Source organism: Gnatocerus cornutus, chromosome 8, assembly GCF_029298725.1.
Source record: "Gnatocerus cornutus isolate USDA-ARS CGAHR chromosome 8, icGnaCorn1.1, whole genome shotgun sequence".
NCBI classification, from domain to species: Eukaryota; Metazoa; Arthropoda; class Insecta; order Coleoptera; family Tenebrionidae; genus Gnatocerus; species Gnatocerus cornutus.
Genome location: NC_142240.1, coordinates 13,611,997 through 13,633,101, shown reverse-complemented (window position 1 = coordinate 13,633,101; position 21,105 = coordinate 13,611,997). Strand labels below are relative to the sequence as shown.

Here is a 21,105-nt window from a genome sequence, read left to right as displayed (position 1 = left end):
ACAAAAACTATTAACGTTAATTTTTTACCAATTCACTTTGATGTATTATGTACTAAACACTGCGTGACACGTCTTTGTAAAAATACAAGACGGTGGAGGTAGTCAAATTTGATTTATTGCACCCTGCGAGGGATGATTTATGAGTGGAACGTACCTGCATGTAAACGCTAGAAGTGGACGACCTCCGCGAACGCCGGAACTGGATAAAATTCGCCATAACTTCTGGAAATAAAAAATAAATTACATTTGGAGAAAAATTTACTGTTTCGTTATTTCTTGCGAAATGGAAGCTAGGATATGCAACCAATTAAACAAGCATGCACCTCTGCTTTATGATGGTCTGGAGAGAAAATTAAATTCTTTTCGGTATTATTCCGCAATTCGGTTTTGTTGTGCCCTCATAAATTCCGAACGAATTCCAATTTACTTCAAGTGCAGAACTTATGAAAGAAATAAACCTTTAAAATAGTATGCGACGAAAGGTATATGAAATAGAGAACTGAAATATTATATTACCGGAGACGATATCTCCAGGGAGCTCCGGAATTACCAGCATTCAACTGTCGCAGTAAACACTGAACACCAAACGACACCGCCTGGACTCCGGGTATTACCATGGGCGGCGCACAAAATTAGTTTTATTGTCGACACTATGAAAACGTGAGCTCTAAAATGCTCCATAAAAAAAACGAATGAAACGTATACTTATACGTGGCGGTAAATGAGTTTTATGCACAATAAACACAAGTAGAGTGATTATTAAGAGTTGAAAAAGTGGCAGTGCGCACGCCACTGACGCCCTCTCAATATCCAAGTTGGGCAAAAAGCCTCAAACTACATCTGCGATAAAAATGATAACATTTTCACAAACTACATTCACACAGACACAAATATTTTGTCTTTTTATGAGCAAAAAAGACACAAATGGGCTCATATTTGGGGAAGCTGCAAAGTCGGTAAAAAATTTGCAGGGACGACGCTTATTAACTGGGTTTTCTGCAACATAACGGGAAAAAACGACAACAAAGCGGCCGTGTCCACGAATGCATGCAAAATTTTCACTAAAGCGTGAAGAAGGAATGTCGTAGGGTAACAAGTCCTAAGACCCCAAATAGTGCATTTCTTCACCCAGATCAAGATCAAGTTTCTACACTTCTTATTCCGTGTCATAAAAAATGTCATCATTATCTGATGCCATACAATGACTGGTGTAATTACCATAAAATTATTGAGAAATTCCATTGTTTTCCGCCCGACATTTTTCGTCATTAACTCCATATTTCCTCCGATTTCTCGAGTTGCAGACCCATAAAGCTAACAACGGACATTGACAACAAAAGTAAAGTACGAATCCGGCGAAAATGTCGTCATTTAAACCCCAACCGATGTAAATTTATTCAGATATTCCCCTCAAAATCACCGGCCATCATGATGGACAGTGGGAGTTTGCAGGATTCCCGAAAATCGATCAAGGAAAGATCTGAGTTATGAAACCGAGAACATCGCAAAAATGTCGTGTCGGAATTCATTGTTTTTGTCCATCCAAGTGTCTCTTCGCGGTCCAGATATTAATACAATAAGAGAAAATGTACAGAGTTGTTTGTAAAACACACCTGTGGTCACAGCTTTATCGTCTGCACATCCAGGACACATAAATACATTTTTTTCGAGTGAATCTTGTCAGTTTTACTGCGACTAAACTAACATTAAGTTTTATAATGCCTCTGTGACCGGTACAATGAAGTTAAAGAAAGTCTGTTTGTTTTTGCTAGTTCTTTTATTCCTGTTGTTCCTAAATGAGATTAGTTGTATATCCAATAACTACAATCATGACAAAGTAAGTTCAAGTGATTTGTCATTAAAGAAATTAAAGGTTTTTATAGAATTTCATCAGTGATCAAGACAGAAGAGCCGCCGATTCCTACAAGTCCGACCATACAGCGTCTGGATCTAACAAACGGGGACTTTATGAGGCCGCTGGGACTTACAACACCCACCAGATTTATCCATCAGGTTCGTACTTTAAAAGGATTAAAATTAGACGAGGTGAAGACAAAGTTGTCTAAATAAAACACAGATTTAGACACGGGAGCGCAAAGTTTACTGGTGCTCAGGGCGCATCGGTATTTGTTCAAACAAAGAAATGTTTTTCAAATAGATATCAATCAGTCGTTGGAAGATTGGATTTTTTTTTCTGCATATAGAATCAAATTTTAAAACTTATCTTCATACGTAATGGAGTTATTACAAATTTAAAAAATATATATATCAGGAATTTTTGTTCCTTTCAGATATTAAAATTTGTAAAGTTTGCACCTTTTGATCTACAATTTTGTGGTTTGGCATATTTATTAATTGAGTCCAAAGTAGTAACATATCCAAATTCTATTGCTCTACCATTAAAACTGTTAAAGTTACAGGTTTTAATAAGCAATATTAAAAAATTTTGCTGCTTTCTAAATTTAAAAATTCCTAAAATTTTATTTTTTGCTCTATAACTTTGAGATTTTGCACCGATTATAGACGAATTCATAAGAGTAAACTGTCCAAATTGTATTGCTTTATCGTTAAAACTATTAGAATTACAGGTGTTACTAAGAAATATTTTTTTTAGAAATTTTATTACAAAAATCGTTGCCTTTACAAAAATGAAAATTTGAGTCGAAAACAGAAATATGTGAGTGAAATAACCTTTCGGCGTTTATTACTCGTAAAGGAAGTAAAAGTATAAAATGCACTTTGCATCATATAAAAGACGTTATATGAGACGTTAACACAAAAATATTGCATCAAACAGACACAAAGAATATTTTATTAAAAATTATTCGTATTCCAAACTTCTAGAGACAACTCATGTGATTATATCTGTAAATCCTCTCGTATCTCTTGGATTTAACTTTCATTGTTTGGTGATGTAATAAACATATTTCATGCAATTTCTGTGTGGATAATTTAACTAATATTTTAGCAATGAATGACATCCATTGTGCTTGCAGTAAAAAGGTTGTCTGTTTCAATTTATTACGCCGTAACTCGCTGTAAAAAGAAAATTATTTTTTAAATTCTGTTGAGTAATTTCAGTAACTGAGAACCAAATCTTCTTATAGTCCTAAAGAGAGAGAATTTAAAATCTATTTAGATCTATAAGAATCTTTGACATGTGGAGACTAAAGAAGACCAACATTTTTATTACTTTCTCTTAACATCTTAGTCACCACTTTTAAAGTGTTTACAGTAAGAGATATTAATATTTTTCCTCAAATCTACTTTTATTATTCTGTTTATATCAATATGAGCGTTGACCTGTGGCTACTTCTTCCACAACTACTTCAGCTTTTGATGTTCAGCAAAAACTTTCCTACCAACACTTCAAAGGACAGAATTACTAAATCCTGCTGTTAAATACAATCTGAATATTATACAGTTATAAATAAATGTGCCCCCCATCAAGCTACAAATACCTATAAACATGATTTGTGGATAATTTTACGATAATTTTCTGCAGAAATTGGTTTGAAGTATTCATGAAATGCAATATCGTTTTACCGATCTTTAAATAACAAACAGGAAGTTGAAAATCAGTGAAAACTTTTTTACAGCGTCGGGCTACGACGAAGCTGCAACTTTCAGCAGCCCAGGTCACTCCTACGCCGCTCCAGCAATGCCCCCTTACTACCCAACCTACACCACCGGTCATGGTTCCTACGGTTCTTATGGGCAAACTGGTCATGGAGTAAGTGGCTATGGTGGTTATGGTTTCGCTCAGACTGCCCCAGCTCAGGGCCATGGCCACGGAGGCCACAAAGTAAGTTTCCATCGATTTAAACTCATATAAAAAGTGTCCTTTCAGAGTTTAGCACTTAAAGGTTTGCTTATTCCGCTAGCTGGAATAGCATTACTTGGGGCGGCTGCTGCTTTGTCGACAAACCCTGTGCTCCTTCAATTAGGAGTAGTTAATGGGCGGAGACGTCGAAGATCTCTCAATTCAAGTTCTTATCCAAATATTCACCAAGTTCCATCATAATCTCTCAATTAGTTTCGTGTTAAAAGTTAATGCATTATATCAGTAAGTGCATATTCTGTTTGATTTCACGCACCTGTCATTATCTTCGCGTCATTAAGCACGAGCAAAGTTGAAAGGGGAGTTTCTTTCAATCTTTCTCTTAGTGCAAACGAGTGGTTAAATGGTTAATTAGACCACTTAGGCAGCCATCTGCCGAGTTCAGTTGCATTGTGATTAATAGTATGTATTTTTTTTAAAGCGGTTTTATAAAGGAAGCAGGAAAACAAAATTTTAATCGCTCGGATGCAGAGTTATATAAGTGGAAATGTTCTAATTAAAAATTAGTTTTTATGACCACTTCGACCATCCTGTATCGAATAAAAAAACAGACAAAGCACGCAACACCGAGCTTTTGTAACGAAATCCGCTTCTTGGTGTACAAAACGAACAGAGGGGCTATTTTAAGTTCACTTGTATTATAATCTCGACGTTTACCATCTGGTACTTTGTATCCATTGGAGATTATTTACACACCATTGATTTGGAAGCCCTAATACTAGTCTGCAATTTACTCCAGAAAAAAGATAATGCAGTCAAAGGGGTGAACGTCCGATAATGCTGCAGTCCGGCAAACCCACACGTATGTAACCGGAACACAAAAAGGTGTTGAAATTATGAAACCACCCTTGACAGCTCTCCGCTTCTACCCACATCCAACCCACTGAATTTTTCAAAAAAAGCTCCAAGTGAAAGTTCACCTACCTGTTGTGCAACGACTAATTAACAACACTAAACTTTTAAAATTATATTTTTACAAACACAGCCATCGAATTTTTTCTACCGCAACTTTAAGCAAACGTGCGCGACTTAATGGATTCCATAACAGACTGGAGGCTCAGTGCAACGGCAAAGACACCTCTGGGCGGATGCGATGACCTCCAAGAGCTCCAGCACCGGACTTGACATTTTTCACCTGATTCGGTTTCATTCTCGATGTTTACAAACCGTGCTCTCGTTTTGCGTTTATTTACCTGCTTAAACATCAATTGGGAAGTTTACTTTCGGTCGAAACGGGAGCTGCAATAATTGAATTTACATAAACACTGTTGTTGCAAGATTTGGTTTATTTGCTCGTACTAACAAGACTCGATAGTTGCAAATAATGAAAATAAATGACCGGGTCTGTGTTCAATAAGCATGGAAGTTTTTTTCGTAATGACGGCTCTTACTTTCCTGGATTTCTTGTTATGCCGTGCTGCTTTAATGTTAATTATGATGATTCCTATGTTGGTAGTTACAACACAGGGTGACTCAATAACTCAATATTTATGTTTTCACTTTGGTGCTTCCAATAAAAATTTCGCCGACACTTGGCGTTTCACGCGCCCCAGTTATAAGACAATTGCATTTTGGACCTAAAAATATATGTTTTTCTTGAGCCAAGTTTTAATTTTTTAAATCACACTGTATCACTTCGATTTAGACCAAAATTTTCCATATAACATATTATTTCAACAAGTACTCATCATATGTTTACGATATGACCTCGCCGCCCCTTATAAATACTGAAAACGAAACTCCTATTAATCAGAATTCGACAAGAACCCTAAAAATGAAGACTTTCCTAGTCTTGGCAATTTTCCTCGTCGTGGTCAATGCGGTAAGTTAACTTCACGTATAGGCAACCCATTATACACTTTCTCCAGATCGACAAAGAATTCGTGGAGCAAATGAAAGTAAGAATGAAAGCACAAATTGAAGATTGTGCCAGTAAAGTCTCTGCAAGTGCAAGTACGTTTCTACTTTCCTCTACTTTTGTTGTAATTATTTTGAAGGTGATGTCGCTGAGATTTTCGCCCACAAATTACCGTCAACTCGAGACGGCAAATGCATCTTCTTCTGCATGCACAAGATATACAATGTCGTAAGTGCTTGTAGTAATAAACTGTATTTTTTAACTTCTTTCGTAGCAAAACGAAGATGGTAGTTTAAACATGGCTGGAGCTTTGGAAAATCTCGAATTGCTAAGAGACATAGACATGGAGTTGTATTCAAAGTTTACGAAGGCTTTTAAGAACTGTGAATCAGGTAATTGCTTTCAACGGTAAGTTATTGTTTATAAGAAGTTTATTTTAGTTCCTTCCGATGACGATTCTTGCATATTTGCCAGTAGCTTGGTCGAGTGCGTTGTGAATCAAAAGAAAGATGTGAGTGCACTTCTTGGAAAAGGTGTTAAACTAAACTTTCTTAATTTTAGCTGGGCATTGAATATGTTGATCTCGAATAAGATATTAAAATAGTTGTCAGAATGTGTGTTAATGAAAACTGAAATAAACTTGCATACGTTTTAGTATGTAGTTTAATTTAATTGGCGTTTGTATTCATACATAAGTGCGTATTTATTAAAAATTACAGTTTTTTTCCACATCCATGGAAATGCATAATTTACCTTCACATCCTGTTATAACCACCGGTTAAGTATCCCGATTATCTGTCGTCATCCAATATTCAATGACACAGAAAAACACTATAAATTCTATCAAATTAACGTAACCACCAAACGACGTCAAAAATTTGTAAGAAAATGTTAAAAATAAATACTCTCTTTGTTGTAGCAGTTTGGTTCGTCACAGTCAACGCGGTAAGATCCAATCATTGAAAAAACCTTTTAACACCTAATTTAGATCAACAAAGAAGTAGTTGAACAATTAACAAAGAAAGCAATGATAGATATCGAAGCCTGTGCCAAAGAAGTCTCCGCGAGTTCAAGTAAAAATTATTCATTTTACTGTAAAATCTTAAAATTGCTTTTGAAGGTGACGTTGACGAGATTTTTGCGCATAGAATACCATCTAGACGGGAGGGAAAGTGTGTCTACTTTTGTCTATATAAGCTCTACAACACTGTAAGTACTCGTTACTGAGACCAAAAAGATAAATTACATTTGTAGATCAATGATGATGGTACTTTGAACTTGGCTGGTGCCTTTGAAACTGTGGAAGGACTGAAAAACATGGATTTTGATCTTTATACAAAAATTTTTGCGACTGTAAAAAACTGTCAGTTAGGTACTGTGTTCTTAAAACTGGTTCAACTTTTGATGAACATGTTTTAGTTTCTTCTGATTCTGATCCTTGCATATTTGCTAGTAATTTAGCTGAGTGTTTTATAAAAGAAAAGGAAGAAGTAAGTGGATTTTTAATGGTACAATAAGAATATTAAATTCTTTTTTTAGCTCGGTATAACAGGAATGGGTTTGGAATAAGTTATGAAAGTGGGTTGACAGAATCGCTATAAAAAAGCGACATCAAACATAAATACTTACACAGTATAAATAATAAATAAATCAATATCTTGTTCTATTGATTCCACTTTATTAATAACCGATCTTTGTGTTTTATGCAAGAGTTTCAATAAAATGTCCAACTTCGCGTGTATACAAATTGCTATTAAAATTAACTAAAAAATATTAATTCTGTCTACACGTGTGCTCGACGATTGCACTGATGCAGAAAGGCAATCCTCGTACTACACGTATAAATACTGATCAATAAATTATTCTAAACATAATAAAATTGAACAAAAATGATCTTCGTTGGTTTAGTATTTTTATTCACAGCAGTTTATGCGGCAAGATTTGTGTAAACTAGTTGAATAGAAGCAATTAACACGTACTTTTAGTTCAGTAGGGAATTTTCGGATCAAATAAGACTGAATGGGATCACTGATATTGATAAGATTATATCTTCTCAGGTGACGTCGCCGAAATTTTGGAACATAAAACTCCACAAACGCAGACGGGAAAATGTATCTTCTTCTGTTTCTACAAGTTGCATGGTGTTGTAAGTTATTGAAGTAAGAAAAAACGTGAATATTTGCGGTTTTGTTTCATTCTAGTTCGACGAAAATGGTAACTATAAGCTGGAGAACGTCTTGGAAAAAATTAAATTATTCAAAGTAGTGGACTCTGAGTTAAGCACGAAACTTGAAACGGTTTTCATAAATTGTCAGTCAGGTATAACTGTGCCGACATTAATTTATATTGTTTAATAATCCGATTTTTTTCAGTTCCTCGTGATGCTGATCCTTGCGTATTTGCGAACAATATGGTGGAATGTGAAAGAAAACAAAAAACAGACGTAAGTAGAAGAAGAGTGCAATGGTGTTTTAAATCATTATATTTTTAGTTTGGGATTGGCGATTTTGGTATAATATGATAAATCATATAAATGTAGGTCCTAAAATATTCCAATAAATGATTTATTCCAATAAGATTTTTTTAACACTACTTTCCTCCTCATTCAAATTTCACGAAATAATTGTAAATTTACTTTTCAAAATAAATACATATTTTATATTAAAAACAAAAAATCGTAAACACAATAATTATGTTTGCACGTGCATCTGATGTTTCCACTGGCGTAGAAAGACAATCCTCCCACTAGCTATGTATATAACCACGTGTTGAACATTGAATGCAAAGAAAATTAAACAAACGTTATCAGAAGAAACACCAAAAATGAAAACTTTTCTTAGTTTCCTAGCTTTAGTAACAACAGTTTTTGCGGTAAGATTTGTCTTAGCTAATCAATAAAATTACCTACTTAATCAAATGAATGCATCTCTTTCAGTTTGATCCGGAAGTTGCGAAACAAATAAGACAGGATGGAATCTCTGTCATTGAACGTTGTGCTAAAAAACTTTCCTCAGATCCAAGTAAATACTTCAAACTGATACTCCTATAACAATATGAACCAAAAATTACCTTTTTAGGTGACGTGGCTGATATTTTGATCCATAAAATACCGTCATCACGAGACGGTAAATGTCTGTTCTTTTGTTTGTACAAAAGTTATAGTCTTGTAAGTTTTTGAAAAAAAACATTGAAATATTGCTATTTTGTTATATTTTAGTTAGGCGATGATGGCAGCTATCAACTAGATATATTTATAGAAAAAAATTTAGTAGAAGGTTTGGATCCTGAGTTAAAGACAAAATTCGAAACTATCGTCCGAAATTGCCAATCAAGTAATGATTGTATATTTCACTTAAATTAGCGTTAAAGAATAAAAAAAATTTCAGGTCCTCCTGATGCCGATCATTGCATTTATGCAGTCAATATAGCGAAATGTGTTAGAAACGAACAAGAAAAGGTAAGTTAAAAAAATGTAATGTTAAATTAACATGTTTTTAGCTGGGTCTTGCTGGTATTGGTATCGAATAAGTGACAACGACGTGGTAAGGATAATATTCAGTTAAATGTACTGTTTGTAAAAACCATTAAAAGTTCACAAATGCTGTACATAAATTTCATTTTATTTCTAAAAACCTAATCTGATCTCTGAAATGCTTTTGTGTTAGAAATATTTAAAAAATGTCGGAAAAAAGTCAAGCTGTGCTATGTTCACAGAATTGAAACCGAAAATTTTGTAAAAGTTTCTATTTAAAACATATTATGTCACTTCATGAAATTAAAACCAATAAATATTAATTAATTAGTGGTTTACGACAATTACTCCTTTAATATCTAAAAAAAGTAGTGTCGATACATAATTCTATTTATTTGCATTAAAATTGTGTCTGCACGTGGCCACGTGTCTTTAGTGAAGCGGAAAACGCATTGCGCTTATTTAAACACTGCCATCAACAGTTGGTGCCATTTGTCAAAATGAAGACGTTCCTTGGTTTAGTGTTTGTGGTCACCACAGTCTATGCGGTAAAAATTTTTTGGAGTTCAATACAACAAATCTCCTGAAACACTGTTATTAGGTAAACGAAGAACTTGGTCAACAAATAACAAACAAAGCTAAGCTTGAAATTCAAGCGTGCGCCTACGAAGCTTCTGCGAGTTCAAGTAAATTTTTTTAGTTTCCACACTATAATATTTTAAAAATATTTTTAAAGGTGATGTGGCTGATATTTTTGCCCATAAGGTTCCATCGACCCAGAATGGCAAATGTGCCTTATTCTGTTTCTACAAAATATACAAAATTGTTAGTTTTTGTTATCAAATTTACTAATTTTTTATATCTGCTTTTCTAGCAAAATGATGAAGGTAGTTACACCGTTTCTAAAATTTTAGAAAAAATGCAGCAATTTAAAGATGTCGATATGGATATGTATACAAAAGCTTCTGTGGTGTACGAAAATTGTGCATCAAGTAATTGATTTCTCTGTGGTCTAATGTTTTAAACTTAATATGCATTTTCAGCTCCTCAAAGTACCGATCCTTGCACAACCGCGGGAAATTTGTTTGCATGTTTTTTTAAAGAGAAAGAAAAAGTAAGTGGTACCTGTATAAGAATAAGACTTGACCATACCTTTTTATTTATTTTTAGTTTGGCATTGGCCATATCGGTTTTTAAAACTAGGTAAATAAATACATATTATAGGAATGCTATTTAGAACTGTAACATTTACGTTGTGTAACAAACACTCCTAATATTTATAAAAATACAAACATTTTAATTAAGATTAAAACGACGATATCTATTTTTTTATTTCCTGATTTCCTTTCTCTACTTTCCAAATCAAAAAACTTTTTGAACAATTAAAAACTTGACTTTTTCTTGTTTTGGTATTTCTTTTGGTCATTTATAATTTTATAATTTAAAAATTTTCACATATTTTTACATATTTATGTAGTTTTTGAGTTTCATTAATCCTGTTTGAAAATATATCGCTCCATTGAATTAAAACCAAAAATCTTATTAATTGGTTTACGACAATTATACCGCTGCCGTTTAAAAATGTAGTGCCAATACATAATTCTAGTTATCTGCATCTGCACGTGGCCACGTGTCTTTAGTGATGCGGAAAAACGTATTATGTTTATTTAAACATTACCAGCAACAATTGGTACCAATAGTCAAAATGAAGACGTTCCTTGGTTTAGTGCTTGTGGTCGCCACAGTACATGCGGTAAGATTAGTAGTTCAATATAACAAATCTTTTCAAACACTCTTATTAGGTCAACGAAGAACTTGGTCAACAACTAACAAGCAAAGCAAAGATTGACATAGAAACGTGCGCCAAAGAAGTTTCTGCGAGTTCAAGTAAAGCTTTTTAGTTTCGACACTATAAAATTTTAAAAGTATTTTTCAAGATGATGTAGCTGATATTTTTGCCCATAAGATACCATCTACGCAGGATGGTAAATGTGTAATTTTCTGCCTCTATAAGATATACAAGATTGTGAGTTCTTGAGTTACAAAATTTTATGATCTTCTTTTCTTCCTTTTTAGCAAAATGATAAAGGTAGTTACACCATTTCTGGAATCTTTGAATATTTAGAGTCACTTAAAGAGTTGGATCTGGATATGTACACAAAAATGCACACGGTGTACGAGAATTGTCTATCAAGTAATTGACTTGTTACCAGAGATTTAATGTTTTAAACACATAATTATGAATTTTTTCAGCTCTTCCAGGTACTGATCCTTGCACAACCGCGGCAAATTTGTTTACATGTTTTTATAAGGAAAAAGTAAAAGTAAGTTGTACGTGTGTACCTAAGGATGAAACTTTACTATATCTATTTATTTATTTTTAGCTCGGCGTTGGTCATCTCGGTTTTTAGAAATAGGTAAATAGATAAAACTGTAGATACAATATTTCGAAACTGTAACAATCAATTGTATAAAAATAGAAATAATATTTATTTATAATAATACAATAAATTTAATTAAGATTAAAACAAAAGAAAAATCGCATTTGATGTTTTATAAAAGATATTAAAATCAACTAAAAATTTTATTTTTGTCTGTCTTAATTGTGTTTCTACTTCAAACATTGAATATTCTATTACCTAGCTCACTTTACATCGTTTACAACCCCTTTAGAATTAGTCTAAACTCTTCATAATTCTCTTTTCCTTGAAAACATCTCGAAGTGCAACATGAAATTTTCTGCAGAATTAATTAAATACAATTACGAAGAGACGAGTTAATTCATGGACGGAAATACGAGCTATAATTAATTTTTTAATTACCACGTTTCCACCCAGACAATTCAGTTTCTCATATAAAAGAAACTCTGGCACGAAAATCAATATTCCCTTAAAATGAAGTTTTATCTACTTTTCGTAGCTGTTATCTTAGGTGTCAACGCGGTAAGAATCCATCGCTGAGACTCAATTTTTTGCTAATTTGAAACAGATTGACGAAGAGTTCATCAAGCAAACTCGAGCCAGAGTCCGGAAAATCGCTGAAGACTGCGTCGTGGAAGAACACGCACAAATGAGTAAGTTATTGGTATTCGTACTTTCGCCCAATTCTGTTTGAAAATCTCAGGCGATTTGGAAACCATCATCGATTTGAAAATACCGGAAACTCATGAAGGGAGGTGTCTACTTTTCTGTACCCACAAGAAATTTAATATGGTAATGTTTCAAAGAGTTTCAATGTTTATAAAAAGCGTTTTAGCAAAACCCCGACGGCTCTATTAATAGACAGGGTGCATTGGACACGCTTGAAATTGTAAAAGATGTTGACATTGACTTCTATAACAGAGTAGTTAAAGCGTTGGATCATTGCATCGACAGTATTATTCAACTTATTTTCGGAGTTTTTGTTTATTTTGATTTTTAGCACCAATTGACCCTGACCCATGCAAGTATGCTGCCGCGCTATCAATTTGTTTTTTGGCCAAAGCCAAAGAGGTAAAGTTTCTAAGAAAATTTAATTATTTCATTGACGGTTTCAGGAAGGAGTTCACGAACTACTGATAGAATAAAGGCGAAAACGGCATATTCACCAAATGGAATTCCATTTAAATAAATTAGTTGTTATTAGTTTAATAGTAATTAAATGAGCATATGAGAAACTTTTGATTATTTCTTTTTTTATCCACCTAAAAGTACCCAATATCTGTGGACCACCAAAAAGACGCCAAATGTTCTGGTACAGAAATAGAATAGAGTGTTCTTGAGATAATTTTGCATTGGGAGATTTTAACGGTTTTTTCGTGAGCCCAATTTTTGGTAGTCTAGATGTTTGGGTATTTTTGGGTTGCATAAAAATTAATGTTTTTTTTATAATTTTTAAGCCTTTTTCGGTTGTTTACTTTTGGGTAAACAGCTAAATTTGTAAGATTCTACCTTGTTTTTTAAAGACGTTTTTAATGATTTTCCCGCATGCCACATACCCTTGCCTAGAAGTAACATTTAATACTCTACTTTAAGTAGGTAGGTAAATTGAGTAAGAAGCACACATGATGATTTAGGAAATAAAGACTATTATTTACCTGTCGTTTCATAATCAATTTTCAAATGGTACCCAACCTGACCTCGAAACAATAAAGAAATTACTATAAAAGAAGGAAATGAGCAAATTGTCAACAGTTCGTCAGTCACAAACAATAAAAATGAAAATCCTCGTCCTCATCTCTTGTTTCATCTTCGCCAACGCTGTAAGTAACTCTCCAAAATTCACACATTTTACAAAAACCTCATTTAGTTGGAAAGAGAACTCGTGGAAAAATTCATGAAGCAACTGAAAAACTCCGCGGAAGAATGCATCAATGAAGTATCAGCAACTTCAGGTAAGAAACTAAACAATAAAATACCGCCTAATAAAATATTTAGACGACATCGAAAGCCTCGTATCTCACAAAGTTCCCGAGAGCCATGAAGGTAAATGTTTAATCTTCTGTTTCCACAAACATTTCCACCTCGTAAGTCAATCCTCGTAACCAAATTTTCCGTGTCACCTGTTTTGTTGTTTTAGCAAAACGAGAATGGAACGATAAATAAGGAAGGAGCTCTGAAATCCTTGGAGCCTTTGAAGGATAGGAATAAGGATGTTTATGATAAGACTTTGGAGGTGTTTAAGATATGCGAAGGAAAGAGTGAGTGTTACCAGATTTAGGGATTTGAAATCTGATGTCATTTTTTAGCCCCCGTGGATAATGATCCTTGTATTTATGCAGCGAATCTGGCAGAGTGTGGTGTTACCGAAGGACGCAATGTAAGGTCGAGTTGAAGGAAGATCGGTTTTAACGAATTTCTTGTAGATTGGTTTGGATCAACTGTTGTTCGTCGAGCTGGACTAGGAGGGACACTTTAGTTATACATACTTTTATACTTGCACGATTTTAATAAAGAATTCAGCGCAACTAGTGTCTTTTTAATCTTTGGAAGATTGAAATTCTAAAGACCAGAGGACGTAAAGAATCTAAGAAAATCAAAAAAATCTAGGAACTAAAGGCATGATCAAGGTGGTATTTATTTTCATTCGTTTTATATTTAGATAATTTTAAACCATTTGTTTATTTTTTTCAAAGATGTAAACACAATTTTAAAGATCTAAAAGTGTTTCGAAAACAACCAATAATATATGACGTGTGTTTTTCACAAGAGTTGCCACATCGTAAATCGTATTAAACAAACTTTGTGAAGATCCCCACTTACAATGATAAGCGGCCTTGCTCGCGACGATACTATTTTCATTGCAATTCTCTCCCACGTTGTGGTCCTCAATGCACTGCAGCAGCGTGTTGACACAATTTCTGACAGTGCAGTGTGTCAATTGTTAGTAAACAAAATGGTGATCTACTGTAAAAGTCAAAAGACTTTGGTTGGAAAAACCGCCATCATCACCGGATCGAACACAGGTATTTACAAAGAATCGATTAAATCCATAATGTTTAAAAATATCTTCAGGACTTGGCTATGCAACCGCATTAGATTTCGCAAAACGCGGTTGCCGCGTAATAATGGCTTGTCGAAACCACGAAAAAGCTTCAGCCGCACGTGACAAAATCGTGCAAGCTACCGGAAACCAAAACGTGATTATTAAATCTCTAGATCTGGAATCTCTGTCTTCTGTTAGAGCCTTCGTTAAAGACATCATTGACAGTGAAGATAGACTAGATCTGTTAATTAACAACGCAGGAGCTCTTTATTTACCGGAGAAGATCACCGAGGATGGCCTTCAACTGGAAATGGCCTGCAATTATTACTCGCATTTTCTTCTGACCATTTTACTGCTAGGTAAGTCACACTGACAGAAAATCATTGATGTTTGTTAAAGATCTTTTGAAGAAAAGCGCACCTAGCCGCATCGTCAATGTTTCCTCCTACGTCGCTTCGTTCATTTTCAGTCTAAATTTAGACAAACTGGATGAGTACGGAGGTTTTTTGTTGTACTGTAGAACTAAACTGTGCCAAATCTACTTCACGCAAGAATTAGCAAAAAGGCTGCAAGGTACCGGAGTTACTACATATTCCATTCATCCGGGAGCGGTTCACACTGAGGCTCAACGGTTTTCTAGAGTCGGTAATTGGATTGCCTCAAAGTTCTTCAGAGTGCGTACCTCCACTAAATGTGAATTGTTTTGTACGAATGATTTTAGAGCCCTGAAGAAGGAGCCCAAACAATTATTTATGCAGCGTTAGAAGATGGTATTGAAGAATACAGTGGTGAACACTTTGTAGATTGCCAGAAAGTCAGACCTTACTGGGGCGCTCAAGATGATGAAAAAAGGAAGAAACTGTGGGAGATCAGTGAGGAGAAAGTGGGCTTGCGAGAAAAGTCGTAATTTTGGAAAGAAGACAGTTTACGTTTTTTATATAATTTAATTTATGATGTACATATGGAAAAATATATCGTTTAGATAAGTCAGTTAAAAACATATTTTACTTTTCTTCGTTACGCCGCCCATTTGACGTGGTCAAAATTGGCCTGCAATTTATGCTTAGCAGAGTTTTTAATTTATTTATCTAACAGTAACAGTACATAACTTATTTACATTTTTCATAAAATCTATAGTGTCCTTCCTTGCTCATTTTCCCGATATACTCGTAAATATTTATTTATTACTTATTTATATACTCGTTAATATTTCATTTATTTTGAATACCGCATTTCAAGGTCATAATTTGTGAAAAATGTGGAGCTCTATGACAAATTTGAAAGGATTTATGTATTGAAATGCGATATTTAAAATAAATGAGGACTAAGAGGACTTCACATAAAGATTAGATAAAAAATTGGAACAAGACATATGAAGAAAAAAACGCTTTAGCTCTTTAACATGTGTGAACGAGCGTTTAAAGGATTCCAAATTTTTTTCAGTACTAGTTTAAAAACAGTCATCAAGTCGTCTGCGTCCGAACGAAAAAATTAAAATTTTCTTGTATAAGTCGAAGAGAAAAGCGAATTTTGGGTTGACTACATTAAGCTAAATATTATTTAGTGGGATGGAAGGAGTTTTATTGGTTTTAGTCTAAAAGATTTTATTCAACAATTATTGTAAATGATGATATTCATTCCCTGAATTTTCTCGACCTCACCTCAACTTTCTGGCCTTCTTCTTCACACTACAATTTAGTAGTAATGATAACCTTCGGGCCAGTTTTCTTGGTATATCTATAATTACAATGAAATAGTGGAACCCAAAATTTCTCACACTACAGCACAGCATTAATCGATTCCTTTGCGTACGTTTCTTGTGTATTGGTAAATATGGTGAACTACTGTCGAAGTAAAAGAACTTTGGTTGGAAAAACTGCAATTATCACCGGATCTAATACAGGTATTTATCAACAATTAACTATACGTCATTTTTCCTGCAAAGAATTGATCAACTCAAAAAGTAGCAATTTTAAAAATCAACACCATTGGAAAGATATAAGTTACCTGTCAAGTTTTTTACTAATCGCAAATTAAGACAGAAGCTATAACAAAATACCTGCTACTTTGCACTAGAAATAAGTTAATTGCTGATGCTCCTACAATTAAAAAACTCGGCATTGCGTAACTCGCATATTTTTTGGAGCTATAAAAAATCTCTGCAGGAAAAATGAGGTTTAAACCTGTCTATATCTTATAGGAATTGGCTACGAAACGGCATTAGAATTTGCAAAACGTGGCTGCCGGGTAATAATGGCTTGTTGAAACCACGAAAAAGCGTCAGCAGCACGTGAAAAAATCGTACAAGCTACCGGCAACCAAAACGTGATTATTAAATCGCTCGACCTAGAATCTCTGTCTTCTGTCAGGGACTTCGCCAACGATTTCATTAACACTGAAGGTAGATTAGACCTGTTGATTAACAATGCAGGAGCTGTTTGTTTGCCCAATAAAATCACCGAAGATGGCCTTCAACTTGAAATGGCGATCAATTATTACTCACATTTTCTTCTAACCATTTTACTATTGGGTAAGTCTTACGAGCAGAATTAACAATACATTTTCTTAAGATCTTTTGAAGCAAAGCGCACCCAGTCGCATCGTCAACGTTTCCTCCTCCGCCGCTTTGTGCATTTGGAATTTAAACCTTAACAAACTCAAACAATATGGAAAATGGTTCTTGTATTGTAGAACCAAACTGTGCCAAATATATTTATTTCACGCAAGAACTAGCAAAGAGACTTGAAGGTACCGGAGTTACGTCATATTCTCTTCATCCTGGGATTATTTACACTGATGCTTATCGCTTTTCTAAAGTTGTTAGATGATTTGCTTCAAAGTTATTCATTGTATGTATTAAATTTGAAGTGAATTGTTTTGTCCGCACATAATTTATTTATTGTAATCTGCGGAAAAAGGGGCCCAAACAACAGTATATGCTGCAATAGAAGAAGACATTGAAAAATACAGTGGTGGCCACTTTGAAAATTGCCGGAAAGTCAAACCTTACTGGGGGGCTCAAGATGATCAAAAGGGGATGGAACTGTGGGAGTTAAGCGAAGAGAGAGTGGGATTGCGGGAAAAGACACGACTTTGAACGTTTTGAAAAAAATTACAATTTTATTAATTTCGGCGTTATACCAGTTCCATTGGATTGTTTTCATTGTTTCTGATTATTCAGAGAAGAGTTAGAAGAGTTTGAATACCTTGATTTGAACAGGAGCAACGTCTTTTTAGTTTTGATGAGAGTTCTTCTGAATTTTTCACAATTTAATGACAAAAAGAACAGTGTTTTGAGAAACCGTACGTGCAGTTCGGCACAATAACAAAGAATGAAGCACCGCTGCAGACGTGGCGTGGAATGGGGAGTTAGGGATTTTATTTTTTCTCTAGCTTTAAAAAGTGTGCGTTCGGCGCCGTACACAAAGGTACTACATGTTATTATTTTTGAGACGAGGCCGAAATATAAATAAAATATTTATCAATAAATTTATCAAACAATTTAGTGTATGAGTTAATAATTTTTCAACCCTCAATGCTCAAAAAATTTTGGCGTTTAAATCATTTTAGAAATAGAAATTCATTTAGGCTAGGCTCCTAAAACAAGTTTTCTTCGTAAGATATTGAAAGTAGATCAAGTTTTTAATTTAACCATTAGATAAAAATGATTAAGAAACAAAACAGGTAAGTCTGTAGTTGTGAAGAGCATTTCGAATATTGCAGTGTTAAATTTAAATTTTAATTTAAAGTTAAATTTAAAATCTACTAATTTTTACTCATTTAATTATTTTTCAAAAGTCTAATTACAAACCTTAAATGTTTTCCAAACAACTTCTTTACGCGCACGCCTCAAGTGGAATGAGTTGACACATTTCCGATGATCACCATTCACTTAAGTGGCCTCGAAATCAACCTTATTATTACCATTCTGAAATTCTCACACTAGACTACTCCATTGCCTGATTTATTCTGTGCTTGTGTGTGTTGGTAAACATGGTGAACTACTGTAGAAGTAAAAAAACTTTGGTTGGCAAAACTGCAATTGTCACCGGATCCAACACAGGTATTTATCAACAATTAACTAAAACCGTCTAAATAAATCTTACAGGAATTGGCTACGAAACGGCATTAGAATTCTCAAAACGTGGTTGCCGGGTAATAATGGCTTGTCGAAACCACGAAAAAGCTTCTGCAGCACGTGAAAAAATCATACAAGCTACCGGCAATCAAAACGTGATTATTAAATCTCTAGATCTAGAATCTCTGTCTTCTGTCAGAGCCTTTGCTAACGATTTTATTGCCACTGAAGATAGATTAGACCTGTTAATTAACAACGCAGGAGCTGCTTTTTTACCGGAGAAAATCACCGAAGATGGCCTCCAACTAGAAATGGCATGCAATTATTACTCGCATTTTCTTCTAACCATGTTACTACTAGGTAAGTCGCAATTATAGAGTTAATAAATATCTTTCTTGGAGATCTTTTGAAGAAAACCGCCCCCAGTCGCATTGTCAACGTTTCCTCCTCCGCAGCTTCGATGATTTTCAATCTGAACCTTGACAAACTCGAGGACTACGGAGGTTTGTATTTGTATAGCAGAACCAAATTGTGTCAAATTTACTTCACGCAAGAGTTAGCAAAAAAGCTCGAAGGTACCGGAGTCACTACATATTCCATTCATCCGGGAGCGGTCCACACTGAGGGCCAACGGTTTTCTAAAGTTCTGAATTGGATTGCTTCAAAATTCTTCAGAGTATGTATCCTTGAAGAGTATTGTTTTAAATAACGAATCATTCAAGAGTCCGGAGGAGGGAGTTCAAACAACTATTTATACAGCGCTTGAAGATGGCATTGAAAAATACAGTGGCGAACATTTTGAAGATTGCAGGAAAGTTAGTCCGTATTGGGGGGCTCGGGATGATCAAAAAAGGAAGAAACTGTGGGAGATAAGTGAGGAGAAGGTAGGGTTGCGGAAGAAGTCCTGATTTCTTATTGTATTTTGTACCACAAAAAATGTAATTTTGTATGAATAAATGTGTAAAAAATGATAACATTGATTAGATATTATTATCGAGAATGAGTTGCAGTTCTGTTAAAAGCCTATCTCATGACAATGATGATTTCATTTCCACTTCGTTTGATTCTGACCTCGTCCCCGAATTATTATAACTGCGCAGGTAGATTTTATACCAGTCAGCTTGGTAGTCACTACAAAAGTTACGTCTAGTTTCAGGCATCGATTTTTCACCTCAAACAATATTCTAATCGGTGCTACAGTTAAATAGTGTTTAAAATGGTAACCTTTTGTAAAAGCAAAAAGTCTCTGGTTGGGAAAACCGCAATTATCACTGGAGCAAATACAGGTATGCACAGAGTACTAAATTATTTGTAGCTAAGATATTATTCACCCAAATGACATTATTAAACTTTTTATTCTCAGGAATTGGCTATGAAACTGCCCTAGAATTCGCGAAACGTGGTTGCCGCATAATAATGGCTTGTCGTAACCAAGAAAAGGCCTTAGCGGCTCGCCAAAAAATCATAGAAACCACCGGGAACGAAAACATCGTCGTCAAATCCATAAACTTGGATTCTTTGGCGTCTGTTCGAGCATTCGCTAAAGACATTTTAGACACGGAAGACAGATTAGACTTGCTAATCAACAACGCAGGAGCAGCTTATTTACCCGATGCAACTACTGAAGACGGACTCCAAATAGAAATGGCATGTAATTACTACTCGCCTTTCCTCCTGACAATGTTATTATTGGGTAAGAAAAATTATTCCTCCACATAAATGTAAGTACGTTTTTATGAAGATCTTCTGAAGAAGAGTGCGCCCAGCCGAATCGTGAACGTTTCTTCCTATGCGGCTGCTATGATGCACAATCTCAATCTCGATGAATTGAATAAATACGGAGGATGGTATTTATACTGCAGAAGCAAGTTATGTCAAATCTATTTTACTCAAGAACTGGCAAACAAACTTGAAGGGACGGGAGTTACAACGTACTCTCTTCATCCAGGAGCGGTTTCAACTGAATTTCAGAGATTTTCTTCAGTTGGAAGTTGGGTGGCTTCGAAAATATTCAAGGTAGGTTCAAATAGACAGTTTTCACGAGAATAATAAATTCTGTCGGTAGACTCCAGAGGAGGGAGCCCAAACTACTATTTATTTAGCCCTTGAAGAAGGAATTGAGGGGGACAGTGGTCAACATTTTGAAAATTGTAAGAAAGTGAAGCCTTACTGCGGAGCCAGAGATGACGACAAGAGAAAGAAGTTGTGGGAGATAACAAAACAGACAGTTGGTTTAAATGAAATCAATGAATAAATCATAATTATAATCATGTGGCTACTATTTATTATTTGCTTCCTTTTAATTGATCTAAATATTAAACTTGTTATAATTATACCCACAATAAAAAGTAAAAAAATCATTGCAACAGGTTTTTGTCGCAGCAAATACAATT

At 34.6% G+C, this 21,105-nt stretch overlaps 9 protein-coding genes and 1 pseudogene across 11 annotated transcripts in view; 9 read left to right on the top strand and 1 right to left on the bottom strand.

The window, feature by feature from the left end:
* Window positions 1–4,925, bottom strand: part of spri (Src homology 2 domain-containing protein sprint) — a 53,473-nt gene extending 48,548 nt beyond the window's left edge. For both annotated transcript variants that reach the window (XM_088044472.1, XM_088044473.1), the window contains exons 1-2: window positions 4,766–4,925; window positions 155–222 (exon numbers count right to left, since the gene is read on the bottom strand). In XM_088044472.1, coding sequence (XP_087900598.1) covers window positions 155–217 — 63 coding nt within the window. In that variant the 5' untranslated portion in view covers window positions 218–222; window positions 4,766–4,925. The remainder of the gene's footprint in view (window positions 1–154; window positions 223–4,765) is intronic.
* On the top strand, window positions 1,192–1,641 carry LOC148170061 (uncharacterized). Its single transcript, XM_088044252.1, has 3 exons — window positions 1,192–1,250; window positions 1,305–1,387; window positions 1,440–1,641. Exons 1-3 carry the CDS (start codon window positions 1,192–1,194, stop codon window positions 1,604–1,606), a joined length of 309 nt encoding a protein of 102 aa, XP_087900378.1. The 3' UTR covers window positions 1,607–1,641.
* Window positions 1,709–4,075, top strand: LOC148170060 (uncharacterized). Its single transcript, XM_088044477.1, has 4 exons — window positions 1,709–1,837; window positions 1,884–2,013; window positions 3,600–3,805; window positions 3,851–4,075. Exons 1-4 carry the CDS (start codon window positions 1,739–1,741, stop codon window positions 4,022–4,024), a joined length of 609 nt encoding a protein of 202 aa, XP_087900603.1. The 5' UTR covers window positions 1,709–1,738; the 3' UTR covers window positions 4,025–4,075.
* A 1,613-nt stretch (window positions 4,926–6,538) lies between the features above and the next one.
* On the top strand, window positions 6,539–8,255 carry LOC148170058 (uncharacterized). The gene is made up of 8 exons (XM_088043352.1): window positions 6,539–6,644; window positions 6,688–6,772; window positions 6,820–6,908; window positions 6,954–7,071; window positions 7,757–7,845; window positions 7,901–8,018; window positions 8,072–8,142; window positions 8,191–8,255. Exons 1-8 carry the CDS (start codon window positions 6,588–6,590, stop codon window positions 8,218–8,220), a joined length of 657 nt encoding a protein of 218 aa, XP_087899478.1. The 5' UTR covers window positions 6,539–6,587; the 3' UTR covers window positions 8,221–8,255.
* A 3,780-nt stretch (window positions 8,256–12,035) lies between these two features.
* Window positions 12,036–12,826, top strand: LOC148170057 (general odorant-binding protein 19d-like). Its single transcript, XM_088043642.1, has 6 exons — window positions 12,036–12,113; window positions 12,160–12,244; window positions 12,295–12,383; window positions 12,427–12,544; window positions 12,592–12,662; window positions 12,707–12,826. The coding sequence occupies exons 1-6, from the start codon at window positions 12,066–12,068 to the stop codon at window positions 12,734–12,736; spliced, it is 441 nt and encodes a 146-aa protein (XP_087899768.1). The 5' UTR covers window positions 12,036–12,065; the 3' UTR covers window positions 12,737–12,826.
* Window positions 12,827–13,354: 528 nt separating this feature from the next.
* Window positions 13,355–14,108, top strand: LOC148170056 (general odorant-binding protein 19d-like). Its single transcript, XM_088043679.1, has 6 exons — window positions 13,355–13,411; window positions 13,459–13,543; window positions 13,587–13,675; window positions 13,729–13,849; window positions 13,898–13,968; window positions 14,015–14,108. The coding sequence occupies exons 1-6, from the start codon at window positions 13,367–13,369 to the stop codon at window positions 14,051–14,053; spliced, it is 450 nt and encodes a 149-aa protein (XP_087899805.1). The 5' UTR covers window positions 13,355–13,366; the 3' UTR covers window positions 14,054–14,108.
* A 320-nt stretch (window positions 14,109–14,428) lies between these two features.
* Window positions 14,429–15,742, top strand: LOC148170055 (retinol dehydrogenase 11-like). The gene is made up of 4 exons (XM_088043368.1): window positions 14,429–14,614; window positions 14,664–14,993; window positions 15,034–15,308; window positions 15,356–15,742. The coding sequence occupies exons 1-4, from the start codon at window positions 14,545–14,547 to the stop codon at window positions 15,539–15,541; spliced, it is 861 nt and encodes a 286-aa protein (XP_087899494.1). The 5' UTR covers window positions 14,429–14,544; the 3' UTR covers window positions 15,542–15,742.
* Window positions 15,743–16,727: 985 nt separating this feature from the next.
* Window positions 16,728–17,731, top strand: LOC148170054 (retinol dehydrogenase 11-like; annotated as a pseudogene).
* A 756-nt stretch (window positions 17,732–18,487) lies between these two features.
* Window positions 18,488–19,686, top strand: LOC148170053 (retinol dehydrogenase 11-like). Of its 2 annotated transcripts, XM_088043842.1 has the most exons (5): window positions 18,488–18,697; window positions 18,743–19,072; window positions 19,114–19,215; window positions 19,267–19,388; window positions 19,435–19,686. In XM_088043842.1, exons 1-5 carry the CDS (start codon window positions 18,628–18,630, stop codon window positions 19,618–19,620), a joined length of 810 nt encoding a protein of 269 aa, XP_087899968.1. In that variant the 5' UTR covers window positions 18,488–18,627; the 3' UTR covers window positions 19,621–19,686. The 2 variants fall into 2 exon arrangements, with proteins under 2 accessions (XP_087899968.1, XP_087899967.1); XM_088043841.1 differs by having other exon boundaries at window positions 19,114–19,388.
* A 57-nt stretch (window positions 19,687–19,743) lies between these two features.
* On the top strand, window positions 19,744–20,982 carry LOC148170052 (retinol dehydrogenase 11-like). Its single transcript, XM_088043840.1, has 5 exons — window positions 19,744–19,812; window positions 19,863–19,998; window positions 20,076–20,405; window positions 20,454–20,728; window positions 20,778–20,982. The coding sequence occupies exons 2-5, from the start codon at window positions 19,929–19,931 to the stop codon at window positions 20,964–20,966; spliced, it is 864 nt and encodes a 287-aa protein (XP_087899966.1). The 5' UTR covers window positions 19,744–19,812; window positions 19,863–19,928; the 3' UTR covers window positions 20,967–20,982.
* The last annotated feature ends 123 nt before the right edge of the window (window positions 20,983–21,105 follow it).

What these genes read in the sequence shown, in the direction of transcription:
- LOC148170056 (XM_088043679.1), top strand. Translation starts at nt 13,367, where the DNA reads ATGAAAATCCTCGTCCTCATCTCTTGTTTCATCTTCGCCAACGCT. An exon ending in TGAAGTATCAGCAACTTCAG is followed by an intron (nt 13,544 to 13,586) that starts GTAAGAAACTAA and finishes TAAAATATTTAG; the next exon opens with ACGACATCGAAAGCCTCGTA. An exon ending in GTGTTACCGAAGGACGCAAT is followed by an intron (nt 13,969 to 14,014) that starts GTAAGGTCGAGT and finishes AATTTCTTGTAG; the next exon opens with ATTGGTTTGGATCAACTGTT.
- LOC148170058 (XM_088043352.1), top strand. Translation starts at nt 6,588, where the DNA reads ATGTTAAAAATAAATACTCTCTTTGTTGTAGCAGTTTGGTTCGTCACA. An exon ending in TTTCATAAATTGTCAGTCAG is followed by an intron (nt 8,019 to 8,071) that starts GTATAACTGTGC and finishes GATTTTTTTCAG; the next exon opens with TTCCTCGTGATGCTGATCCT. An exon ending in AAAGAAAACAAAAAACAGAC is followed by an intron (nt 8,143 to 8,190) that starts GTAAGTAGAAGA and finishes TTATATTTTTAG; the next exon opens with TTTGGGATTGGCGATTTTGG.
- LOC148170052 (XM_088043840.1), top strand. Translation starts at nt 19,929, where the DNA reads ATGGTAACCTTTTGTAAAAGCAAAAAGTCTCTGGTTGGGAAAACCGCA. An exon ending in TATCACTGGAGCAAATACAG is followed by an intron (nt 19,999 to 20,075) that starts GTATGCACAGAG and finishes TTTTATTCTCAG; the next exon opens with GAATTGGCTATGAAACTGCC. An exon ending in TGGCTTCGAAAATATTCAAG is followed by an intron (nt 20,729 to 20,777) that starts GTAGGTTCAAAT and finishes TTCTGTCGGTAG; the next exon opens with ACTCCAGAGGAGGGAGCCCA.
- LOC148170053 (XM_088043841.1), top strand. Translation starts at nt 18,628, where the DNA reads ATGGTGAACTACTGTAGAAGTAAAAAAACTTTGGTTGGCAAAACTGCA. An exon ending in TGTCACCGGATCCAACACAG is followed by an intron (nt 18,698 to 18,742) that starts GTATTTATCAAC and finishes TAAATCTTACAG; the next exon opens with GAATTGGCTACGAAACGGCA. An exon ending in TTGCTTCAAAATTCTTCAGA is followed by an intron (nt 19,389 to 19,434) that starts GTATGTATCCTT and finishes GAATCATTCAAG; the next exon opens with AGTCCGGAGGAGGGAGTTCA.
- LOC148170060 (XM_088044477.1), top strand. Translation starts at nt 1,739, where the DNA reads ATGAAGTTAAAGAAAGTCTGTTTGTTTTTGCTAGTTCTTTTATTCCTG. An exon ending in ATAACTACAATCATGACAAA is followed by an intron (nt 1,838 to 1,883) that starts GTAAGTTCAAGT and finishes AGGTTTTTATAG; the next exon opens with AATTTCATCAGTGATCAAGA. An exon ending in ATGGCCACGGAGGCCACAAA is followed by an intron (nt 3,806 to 3,850) that starts GTAAGTTTCCAT and finishes GTGTCCTTTCAG; the next exon opens with AGTTTAGCACTTAAAGGTTT.
- LOC148170061 (XM_088044252.1), top strand. Translation starts at nt 1,192, where the DNA reads ATGCCATACAATGACTGGTGTAATTACCATAAAATTATTGAGAAATTC. An exon ending in GAGAAATTCCATTGTTTTCC is followed by an intron (nt 1,251 to 1,304) that starts GCCCGACATTTT and finishes CTCGAGTTGCAG; the next exon opens with ACCCATAAAGCTAACAACGG. An exon ending in TCATTTAAACCCCAACCGAT is followed by an intron (nt 1,388 to 1,439) that starts GTAAATTTATTC and finishes CATGATGGACAG; the next exon opens with TGGGAGTTTGCAGGATTCCC.
- LOC148170055 (XM_088043368.1), top strand. Translation starts at nt 14,545, where the DNA reads ATGGTGATCTACTGTAAAAGTCAAAAGACTTTGGTTGGAAAAACCGCC. An exon ending in TCTGACCATTTTACTGCTAG is followed by an intron (nt 14,994 to 15,033) that starts GTAAGTCACACT and finishes TGTTTGTTAAAG; the next exon opens with ATCTTTTGAAGAAAAGCGCA. An exon ending in TTGCCTCAAAGTTCTTCAGA is followed by an intron (nt 15,309 to 15,355) that starts GTGCGTACCTCC and finishes GAATGATTTTAG; the next exon opens with AGCCCTGAAGAAGGAGCCCA.
- LOC148170057 (XM_088043642.1), top strand. Translation starts at nt 12,066, where the DNA reads ATGAAGTTTTATCTACTTTTCGTAGCTGTTATCTTAGGTGTCAACGCG. An exon ending in GGAAGAACACGCACAAATGA is followed by an intron (nt 12,245 to 12,294) that starts GTAAGTTATTGG and finishes TGAAAATCTCAG; the next exon opens with GCGATTTGGAAACCATCATC. An exon ending in CCCACAAGAAATTTAATATG is followed by an intron (nt 12,384 to 12,426) that starts GTAATGTTTCAA and finishes AAAGCGTTTTAG; the next exon opens with CAAAACCCCGACGGCTCTAT.